The sequence below is a fragment of the Pundamilia nyererei genome, unplaced genomic scaffold, assembly GCF_000239375.1.
Source record: "Pundamilia nyererei isolate P.nyererei 1_Seehausen unplaced genomic scaffold, PunNye1.0 scaffold00010, whole genome shotgun sequence".
NCBI classification, from domain to species: Eukaryota; Metazoa; Chordata; class Actinopteri; order Cichliformes; family Cichlidae; genus Pundamilia; species Pundamilia nyererei.
This window is the reverse complement of record NW_005187411.1, coordinates 1,878,571-1,890,170: the sequence shown is the minus strand read 5'-3', so window position 1 is coordinate 1,890,170 and position 11,600 is coordinate 1,878,571. Positions and strand designations below refer to the sequence as shown.

Sequence of the window (11,600 nt, the reverse complement as noted above, 5' to 3'; positions counted from 1 at the left end):
TCTTCTCTTCTCTTCTCTTCTCTTCTCTTCTCTTCTCTTCTCTTCTCTTCTCTTCTCTTCTCTTCTCTTCTCCTCTCCTCTCCTCTTGGCAGCACTTCATAAAGGCATTTTAACTCCTGTCACATGCCGACCCTCCTTTGAGAAACATTAAGAAAGTGAAAGATCCTGAGGGCATTTGTCAGTCCACACAGCCCCATGCAGCCAGCCGCCCCTGGGTGTTGAGCAATGACAGGAGATATCTCCTTGACTCATACACTCCTAGATGAAAGGGGAGCTCAGAAGACTTGCATTTCTGAAAGGCAAAAATTGTAGTCAGTAAAAGAGAACAGACACAACAGGTAGGGGCAGGGTGGTGACTGATCAGGGCTTGGCTGACTTTGTTCCCTGGAAGTACTTGTGATCTCAGATGAATGCACCTATGCTTACTAGCGGCTATGTTCGTCCGGCTCACTGACAGAGATGTGATCTGAAGTGTCTTCCTGCCATGGACCTTCTTTTACTGGCAGAGGGTAGAGAAAAAGGGAGGCAGAGAAGGAAAAGAGATAAAATGTTTCTTTCCACCCCAGCTGTCCATTTGGAGGGGGAGAAAATTTGACATGGTTGACTTGAACACATTTAGCATCATTAGCAAACAGGAAGTGTCCCCCGCAGCTGTTTTTTGGTAGGGGAGGGGTTGTTCCTGACTGCAATGTAATGGACAAATGTTACCGACCGTGTTTGCCTTTGATTCTTGACCTGAAAACAAAAATTGACATTACAAATGTCCTATGATATCTTCCAAATTGGCTTGACATTCCACAGTGGGCCCTGGGGGTTTCTTGTTTGTCCTCTGTAAGTGGTTGTGCTCTCGTTGTTGTGTCCTGAGGCTTACTATTAGAACGCACTGGCCTTTCTCTTGAGAATGTGGAGTCTTAAAGAAACAGAGGGAGAGAGTAGAAAGAGAGAGGGATAGAGCTAAAGGAGGTGCTGGATGTGTATTTGAATACTTATTCTCATTAAGTTAATTCACAGTGAAAGGGAGATCCGTCAAGTGGAAACTCTCAGAAGCTTCTATTTGAAGAGCGAACACCCCCCCCCCCCTTTTTTCTGTAGCTCAATCTGTCCATCTTACCAAATGAATCTGTTTCTATTTCAATTGAAGATCAGCCCCACTTTACTTTGACTTAGGAAGTTAAACAAAGTGTAAGGAACATAATAGAGTAAGAGGGTAAACGTAGAGCGACTCTGTATGTTAATATTAAGTACTTTTTCCAACAAGCTCTTAGTTGTAAGTGCTTTACTGTCTTGACACCAGCCCCTGTTTTCCTGACATTTCTATGGGATGGTTTCCAACACTCTGTATTCCTGTAGTATACATTCGTCTCAAATGTACTTTGATACAATGTATTTTTAATTGATTACAAATAACTTTTTAAATCAGTTGCTCATAGCTTCTAAAAAAAATGTCATGTTTCAGCCCCAGAAAACGACTGCTTCCTTTGTAGCATGTGCACACTGCGTGTTACTAAACCAGTGCCGATGTTTATTCAGAGATTCACGTTGCCATGACTTTGTGACTGGCAACAATAACGCGTGGTGCGAATATGGAGCTGTCTCATGCAGGCAAAGTGACTGGATCGACTGCTATGACCAACCCAGCAAACCTCTAATGATCTCTTCATAGGTTTGAAAAGTACCGTGCAAAGGCAAAACACCAGTCATTTCACAATTTAACAAGCAACATCATAGCACAAAATGGAACAGGAGAGTCATTACTAAGAATTGTTTTTTTTTAAATCCACCAAAGGTTGGAAAATGTATACCAATAAAGTTTTAATAGGAACAAATCCCTCTGTAGGATGATCCTTTGGCTCGGCTGTAGTCATTGCAAGAACATGTTTTAAAGATTTCTTGAGAGCAAGTAGTGAGCGTGGCTGTGTGTTGACATCATGCAAGCTAGAAAGGAGAGCAGAACAGAGCTGGGTGCCCCTGAGCAGGCAGTTACCACAACAAAGCCGGCAGCCTGGACTGAAAAACCAGGCCAAATTCCTGCCCTCTAGGACCTGGCTTAAAGCTTGAGCGGAAACTTTGAAAAAGGGGGACGAGACGAGATGAGAGGAAAGGAGAAGCGATGAGGTGAACTAAAGAGGGTACGAGATGAGGGCAAAGGGGTTAGTGAGTATAGCAAGAGAAGTATTGCTGTTGGGACCTATAGAGTACAGTGGGAGAAGGAGAGATTGAAGGAAACAAGAGAGAGATAGAAAACCAGGGCCCACACTGCAAGGATGGAAGGATCGCGTTCCTCCTCTTGAAAGCACAGGGGCAGCCATGCGGTGAAAAAATAAGCCATGATCTCAATCTGACGATTAGACAGGCGCATTTCTGTGTTATGTCTCCCGGCCACAAGTGGACCGGGGTCTGCAACACAGCACACATGCAGTTTGTAGATATAACTGTTGGCAACGACTAATAGATTTGTGGTTGAGCTCAACAGAAACTCATCTGGGAGTTTCATTTTGATTTCTGTGTACATAATGAGCAGGGGTTTTTTTTATTTATTTTTTAAAAACATTTTTATCTCCTCTATTGGATAAAATGATATCTTTCATTTCATTATGCATGATAGAATTTGGAGGTGTTACCCTAAAACATCGCAGTCTTTTTGTTGGTCGATCGCTAAGTCTGGAGGTGCATTGGGATTGTGTGGGAGTGATTGCTATTTAGCCTCATGGAGCTTGGTACAATCAGATGCCTATATCTTTCACATCCTCCAGGGTTATTTCCTCACCCTCTCTTCCATTCATTCCGCTCTTACTCTTGCTGGAGCTTGGCAGGCAAACGGGGCAGTTATGCCGTAGAGCTTCTCTACAACCTTGCACTGTCTCCAGTGAACATAAATTAATGGTGTAGAGCAAACAGGCTGCTGGCAGAGGTCCAGGAGCTGGCTTCAGGAGCCCAGCCAGCGATTGTTGTGGGGGGCCGTGGCAGCAACAGCAGTAGTAGTACTGATACACTGCCAACCAGCCAGCCAGTCAGAGAGGCAGACAGACAGACTGGGGGCCCTTTTGCTCTATAATAGATGCCGCAGGCCTCACCAGTCCACCTTGTATTTGCAATCATCACTGTTTTACTGTCAGAGGGCAGTCCACTGAGAGCCCTTATACTTACTGTGGAAGCTTTGGAGTTTGCAGCGAGAGCAAGACAAGTGTAGTGGTATGTTCTGAATGCAGATCGTATGAGGTGTAGATATGGATGTACTTTTATTTGCTGTTATCAGAGGTTGGCATGCAGTGCGTGCGGTTTGTTGTTTGGCGTCATGTGAGTTCTGTTTATAAGCTGGCAGTATCCCTGTGTGTGTAGTCGAGTGAGAGCAAGAGCGAGAGAGAAAGGGAAACCAGCAGGGTTGAGTCATTGAGTCATGTGGCATTCTTGCCTGTTTTCAGACTGTTGTCAGGAAGCAGTGTAGTTCCCAGTGAAATAAAGCAAACACCCAAATAACCCTCAACTGCCTCCCACCTCCATTTCCCTCAAATCACACAAAAACAGGGAGAAAGAGAGAACAGAGTAGAGAAAGTTGGAGATGAGCTTGAACGTAGGGAAGGGCAACAGCATTTTTTAAACTTTCAAAAGTCCCACATATGTATACCCAAGTTTGCTATTCTTACTTCAGAGTCCATTAAAAACATCACAGTTATTTAGAATCAGTTACATAAATAAAACTGATCTTTTAAACAGTAAAGCTGGATTATTTACCAATTGCAAATTTCTTGCAAATTTCTACTCACTATTACCAAATTCAACCACAAATAAATTTTTTTGCATTTATTCAGACAAATTTGAAAAGTTGATTTCTCAGAAATAGAACGCACTTCTCTTTTTAATTGTCATGTGCCCGTCCATTTGATGTCTACAGATGGACGTAATTAACTGTATTCTTCAATATAAATCACAAAACCTGTCAGAAACCTGCGACTAAAAAGCCAACCATTAGGTAGGCTGTGTGCATAGTAAACACTCGCGAGGATTCAAAAACTCCAACTGGATTTATTTGTCATATCTGTTTGATCTCTCAGTAATGCTGATATGCATTCAATCTCATTGTCATTTGTCAAAGAAGCCAATTGTAACATTATTAACAGCGCCAACTTGATATTTAAAATGTGCCAATCTTACCCCAGCTCAATGCCAAATCCATATTAAAATGTCATTCCTATATTTGATTGCGTTTATTTCTGACAGTGAATATTATTATCATCCTCCAGTCACTTTGATTAAAAACAAATATGATTCCAATCAGTGTGTGGAAGGCGTATATGAAAGGAAATATTGAGATGCAATATTTCCGTAAATTTAGATACAGAAGAGTCACAATAAAGTCCACCAGTGGCTCCAACACATGAAAAAGTTCTGTATCTGTGTAGCAAATGCTTTTTTTTTAAATTAATTAAAGTTACCATGAAAATCAAAAAGAGGTTAAGCTAAATCACCCCATTGATCCCGAGTATATTCTTTGTGTTGTCATTGCACTGAGGGTAAACAGCCAATGGCCTTTGATTTCCTGTGAGTCATTAGCATGGAATTGGTTTGCAAGCCACTGTAACCTTGTGACCTGCCTCTATAACTCATGTCACACACTGATGATGTAATTCATCAATGGGGTCCAACTGCAGCTCATGCAAGGAGCTGCAGGTTCAGGGGGAAGAGTGAAAGCCGCAGAGCAGGAAAAGTGGTGGGGGTTGTACGGAACAGCCGGGATAATGACCGGGCCACGGGATTTGATGATGGGTGCATATAGGTGTCAGGAAAGCACAAAAGTGATATATGACAAACTGGATGTTGGATGAGTAGATAGGTGTGCAAAAGGTGTGGTGTCAAGTTAAGACGGGTCCAGCGGTAGATGTGGTTATTGCATACAATGAAATGCCAAGCTGCTAAGCTGGATTCAGGCGGGTGGTGGTGGTGGGGGTGAGGGTGGGGTCAAGGACCGTACGCAGCAGATGCTAGAGCTACCTCAGCTTGTAATGTTCAGCAACCACAGGGGCCATTACATCCAGCACTATCAGAGAGCACAGAGCACATCAAACCCTGTAATTTAGCCAGCAGTCGGTCACACACACACACACACACACACACACACACACACACACACACACACACACACACACAGAAGTACAAGCACAGCTCAATTCTTAGGAAAAGACAGAATTTGGTCCACCTGCGTATGCATCGGTGTTTGTGTTGATGTTTGTCTGAGTGGGGGTTTAAGGTCAGACTGCAGGAGCTAGACAACATGCGCCCATCAGGATAATGTGCCCTGTTCCATTAACAGGTTTCAGAATAATTAACGGGGTTGTTTCGATCCGAGACTCGCGCTGCCGGGACAACAAATTGAAACTGCTCATGTCTGCCTCTAATTATTTATAGACTGCTTTACATTTTGTGGTCAATCTTCTTTTAAGGATATTGGCTGTGGTGTTTGTAACTGAACATATTGAGTGGTTCCAAAGCCAGTGGGGAGGTTATCAATACCATCTTTGATCTTCCACTGTGTTTGTGTTCCTTCCATTAAATACTCATGTCATACGTCCCCTGATGGTAGAGAGGGACATATCCAGGAAGATACACATTGGACTTTTTTTTTCCAATCACTTTGCATTCAAGATTTTGCCATATATCTTGTGCACAAGATACAAGCTCTAGTTTATATATATATATATACATACATATATGTATTTTTTGTGGCAGTTAACAATCAACCATTCTCCAATTTCACAGCTACTCCAGACTTGTAACCACTAGGCCCACCATGTCAGCTTGTTTCTTATGTCTATGTGTTTATGTTTGTGTGTGTGTGTGTGTGTGTGTGTCGCCAGGTCTGGTTTGCATTCTAATTCATAAAAAGATCACACATATGTCGGGCATGGAGGGTCAGCAACAAATGCAAGACAAAGAATGCCGAGCAGAGATGAAGAGAAGAGACTGATTATGTACTCATGCTGTTTGTATGTTGCAGTCTGTTTGCGTTTAGATTTGTTTCTCTGTGTGTACGCTCAGCAGTGCCTATGGGCGAATGCTTACAAGTATTAAGATTGCAGGGGGTGATCATCTGACACAGGGAGGTATAAGTAAGGAGGGGAAGAGGTATGAGCTGAACGAAATAGGATTTTTTTTTTCTTGTCTATGCGGTCAGAGTAAATCTCCTTACTCAGGGGTTTTGTGTGCGAGGGGGGCTTTAACATCCCCACTCTCCTTGATGAGACATCTTTCTTGTTTGTTCAAACCATTCATTACGTGGTGGCTGTTGGACGAGCCGTGCCGCTGGCCAGCGTATTTATCACCAGGCTAGAGCGCGCTCTGGCTGACAGTAGGCGATTGATGACCGGGTCTGGGGCTGAGAGGCTGAGGAAGCCTTAATACAATGTAAATGACCCACTCCCATTTCCAATTTAGGCTGCTCCTATCTCCACACTTCCATACAACATCATCTTTAGCCAGCTCTCTACTTGTGTAGGTTTTTAGGCGCATTTGCATACTCGAGGTTTATATAGTGTATACTTAAAAGGAAAAATGGATTTAAAAAAAGGATATATATATATAATATGTATATATATATATATATATAATAGAGCTTGTATCTTGTGCACCCTGTGGCTTCTCTTGAAAATGTTTACACAGAGACACACACAAATGTGCATACACACACACACATACAATACCTTGGCAACTCTGTCTCCGGTAGCCAAGGAAATGTCAACACCTGGCAATCAAAAAATGTATTTCTATGCAAGCATTATCATCTTTCCTTTGTTAATGATTTTAGCATATTAAAAGGGACTAAGTACACAAGTACAAATCAGATTAATCCCCCTCTGCAGCCGGGAGTCATTATTTGTCCAATCTCAGCCTTGTTTGTTATTAATTGTGCACATTCCTCAAACCATTTTTTCATCCCTTCTTTAATTAAAACAGACTACATTTAAACAGGCAGGGCTACCTGAAAGGAGGAATCTCCTTCTCTGCTGATATGACTTCTCATATAAATTATTACAGCGGTAAATGAGAAAATGCTTCTTGAGCAACTGCTATCATTTCAAGTTAAAATTCAATTCAATTAACACGAGCTGGGCATACATTGCCAGCTGTGAAATGTGCTCAATGAGCATATACCCGGAAAGGAACTGAAACAATCAAATTAAAGTTTTGAAGATTTAAGGTATTTTTCTTTTTTTGGGGAGGGGGAGTTATAAACATCACCTCAAAAAGGATTTGTGTGTGTGTGTTTTGATTTGTAGGTGTCAGGTCTATGAATAATTTTCATCTGTCTATTTGCATTTCTGTTTGCACGTGCTTGTGTGCATGCGTGCTTTCTGTTTACAGCGGCTGAATGAAACACATAGTGTCTCATTTGTTTCGTTTGCGTGCGCCCCGACTCCTAATCTGGCCCTTAAAGACATCTGTCACCAGCGATCACTGTTGTTTTGTCATGCTTCATAGCAGGCCCAGGGGGAACAAGGCAGCCCAAGGTCTGCCATTTATATCAGCCAATGTTCTCTAGATTGGACCTGACACAAATAGTATCATTGCAGACCTTGTTGGAGAATTACATTTTCAGGTAAAAATCTTGGCATATCTGTGGAGCACATTTCACAGCATTCTCTTCTTTTAGCATTAGTCTCTTTTCAGCTGCTCTCTATGAAAGAGCCACCACCGGGATACATGTCAGACATTCAAGGAAAGATAAATGTATTCTCCACAAATCTTCACCCACTCAATCTGTTGCTGTGCTGGTATGTTATAAAAGGATTCTCAGACACCACAATATATGGCTTAGGCCTACTGGAAAGTCATGTTTGTCAAAGTGTGTATGGTCATAAGTGTCTTTTCTTTCTGGAGGTGTGCTATATGTTGTTTTTGTGTAGGCAGGGTGGGGATAAAGAATGGGGGTTATCACTGGTGACAGTGTTAACAAACTTGTTTGGCCAGCTCCTACAGGTTTTGCACTAAACTGTGCGTGTGTGTTTGTGTGTGTGTGTAGGTGTGTGTGTGTGTGTATGTATGCGTGGGTGTGGACACATGTATGGTGTGAATGTCTATAATGTGCAAGAGGCGGCATCGGGTGGAGGTCATGAGAAGGTCCAGTCTTAAGTTACACAATGCAACAAACACAGGAACATACTGAATAGATACAGTAATAAGCAACAGCCATGAACTTGACTCGAAGGACGTGTTCGTTTTCCAGCGCTTTCGCTATACGAGTGCTTACATGCATGGATATTTATGCTAATCTGTATGTCAAAGAGGCTCATGTATGTGTTTGTTTCTCTCTCTCTGCTTGCTCCTGCAGCACCCATACCCTTCTGAAGAGCAGAAGAAGCAGCTAGCCCAAGACACGGGCCTCACCATCTTGCAAGTAAACAACTGGTGAGTCAAGATTTCCGCTTGCCCTATCTCCACCACCAGCATCGCTCTGCCTTTTATTTTCAAAAGCCTTCGCCTCCCTCTCCCCATCAGCCAAGACGGCTAATGCTCCTAAAGTGTGAAAACCGTTTATGTACATCCCTCCCCATCGCGCACAGACACATGCAGAGGTTCACACATAGACATACACACAGACAACCTTTGTAACATTATTATATGTAAGCTACCAGGATGTTCCGGTGTTATCTGTAAAGTGTTCCGCGGCTAAGTCAGTGGTCTTTGTGGTTTGATGCACATGTATTCACTGGGATATATTTAAGGGAGACAGGCACTGATCATAAGCTACCCCTACAGCCCCCACACCCACCCCACCCCTTCATCCAAAACCATACCTACCACCGCCACTGGTGCCCCCACAAAAGGCAAAACTGCCTTTCCACCCCCTCCCCATTTTACACCAGCTATATGGTGGATTAAGGTTTTGGTGGCCTGGCCAGCAGGGCCTTTGTAGATGGCTTAGCACATAACTGGGGGTGGTGGATTAAATAAAATGATCACAGAAGCAAAGAAATGATACAGGAATTACTTATCAAAATACTAGCCCAGGTTTTATCTGCAGCTTAATTTTGTTCAGTACATTCTCAGGGTGATGTTCAGATTAATTGAACTGACAGCTTCCTTTCAAAATTCTGGGAAGGTATTTGCACGGATTTCAGGTCTTACACAAACTTAATTATATGGAACCCCATTTTATCATTCTAATTCCGTGTAGCGGGGGTTCTATTTACAAATGACAAGTCTGTGCCTTTTATTCACAGCTTTCCTTAATATATTTATCAAAGCGGGTTCATTTACAAAGTGCTCTATCTGTTGGGTACAGGCAGGCTGACATTAACGAAGCTTTTAGGTTTATCAGACTCGCAGCCTGACAAGCCACCCGAGGGTCAATTGATTTTTTGGTTCTGTGATTCATTTTTTTCTCATTTTTCCTGGATCACAATGAGAAACATGCCTGGAGAATTAGCCTGGTTTGTCGGCCTTATCTTTCAGCCCCCTCCCTCGTGCTCCCCCCCACTATCTGACATACTCTGTCTCCTTCGTTTCGCTCTTTCTCGCTCGCTCCCTCTCTCTTTCTCTCCCCTTCTTTCTCACCCTTTGCTTTATTCCCTTCTAGCCAGGGGAAGTCAAGCTACTTAAATTGGCCACAGGAACCGGTGTTATCAGACTTTAATGCACCCTACAGTGTGGATAGCATTTCAATTACACTAGTAACCAAAGATTAGCCCCCGCTTGCCTGTTTCATGCCTCGTGCCACCGTTTCGGGACGCCATGCACCTTACCTACAGGAGCAGAAAATTGAGTTGCCTTGCCTGTGTCATGGTGATTAATGCAGAAATACTCTGCTAACCTGGGAGGAGAGAGAAATAGACAGAGACATAGACGGAGATAGATCTGAGACGAGTCCCTGCCTTCTCATTGGCCATGAAATTCAAGCCATCCATTTGGTCTGAAAGCATCTTGCACTGTGTAACATCCTTGAGCATACGCACACAGATGCATAATCACAGATGATCACAGAGCTGTATTAACTTTACACCAGGCCTCTTATAAAATACATACCAGTTACTGAAGAGGCTTGGAGTCCATTAGTGTATCTGTGGTGCATCCCGGCTGATGTCGGGAGGCCTGGGTGACTCTGCCACTTTACTGGCTATGTTACAGTAAGGGAAAGGTGAGAAGAGGGTGCAGAAGTTTTCCACTTTTTACTATCTAGGCTAGGTAGCGAGTTATAGTTAAATGTCTGACCTTTTTGTTTTTCTCTTTGATATTTGGTCCAGTGGCTGCTCAGATCATTCACCCCAGATATGACAGAACTTAGCCATATGAAATTCCTGTTCCAAAAAAAACCCCTCAAATTCCTGGCTGGTCCCTTGCATTGTTCTGTTATTCCCTTTGATGCATGGTTACTGCCATGTTACTGACCAGAGAGAGGGAGAGAGAGAGAGATAGCGACAGACAGGGGGGAAAAGAAGCAAAGGATGATTGGGGGGAATAGGGAGGGGATGGCCGCCGTCTTCGGTTTCCAGAGCTCTCCCTCGGGGAAAGGATGTGCTGAATCAGGGCTTTGTCCGCCGGCACAATCGCAGCCCAGCGAGGGCACAACGGTGCACTGTGTGATAGTCAATAGACAGTGCATCTCACTCTCTCCCCTTTTGCCCCATCAAACCTCCCAGCACCATCCCCTCCAAATGACACCTAGCTTTACATTTACCTGGAGCTCACCTGTGCAGGCAGAAAGCAAAACTCAACTGGTTTAAACCCTTTTGTCTCAGCGCCACACTCTGATACTCCGGCGGAGTCTAACTCGAGAATATATAATTAGAAAACAGCCTCACCTGTTTGTAGCCCACACGCCAACAGCTGTTTGATGTTAATAAGGGCAAAGGAAAGGGTTAAAGTCCACAATCTCATTGCTCTGGTGTTGAGCTTATGAGAGGAAAGACTTGATTATCCTGTTAATAGTTTCCCCTGCGTTCAAAGGTGTGTTTGTATGTGCATTATTACTAATGGGAACTTCAGAGATGTGTATGAGTATACAGTGTGTCAGGACACCATTAGTTGACCATTAGATAGTGTGGGGTTTTGTTTGCCCTGCTTACATTTGAGACAGCAGGCGTCATGCTAAGAGAACGTGGGAGTGGTCTGATATGTAATTGCATTTGTTTAAGATTGTAGGAAAAGGTGAGGGCCATGTCACACATGGCATTCTGGGATAGCGAAGTAGGTGAAATGGCAGACAGGTGTTCATAAGCTAAAGAAGCATTTAGAGTTTACAGTGTCTGGCGGCAGATTTGCCTTCCTCAGCAGCTCCCAGTGTCCTGCTATCATTCTGAACTAAATGGAGCCTGACCGAATCCTTTCATGTCTCAGCATCACACCCAGCACGATGTGCCCTCGCTCTCTGCCATAAACACACACACACACACCGACTGTCCTGCCGTTATTTACCACAGCACCAACGGGTACGTGCGCGCTCACACAGGCGGCATGTAACTACACACACGGGGTTATTACATGGGCCTGAGAGATGATGCCGATGACAGATGACTGAAAGAAATGGCATCTAAAAAAAGGAAGGAAATCGGCCCGTCATTATTCCCTCATCTCGCAGGCAGCCAGTTGGCCATTTCCATGGCTGAGTG

General features: G+C 43.5%; 1 protein-coding gene across 8 annotated transcripts in view; it reads left to right on the top strand.

Moving 5' to 3' along the window:
• The window catches only part of meis2a (Meis homeobox 2a), a 78,026-nt gene that overhangs the window by 45,288 nt on the left and 21,138 nt on the right, over positions 1 to 11,600 (top strand). For all 8 annotated transcript variants that reach the window (XM_013908450.1, XM_005723780.1, XM_005723779.1 and 5 more), the window contains one exon: positions 8,324 to 8,400. In XM_013908450.1, the coding sequence (XP_013763904.1) occupies positions 8,324 to 8,400 (77 nt within the window). The remainder of the gene's footprint in view (positions 1 to 8,323; positions 8,401 to 11,600) is intronic.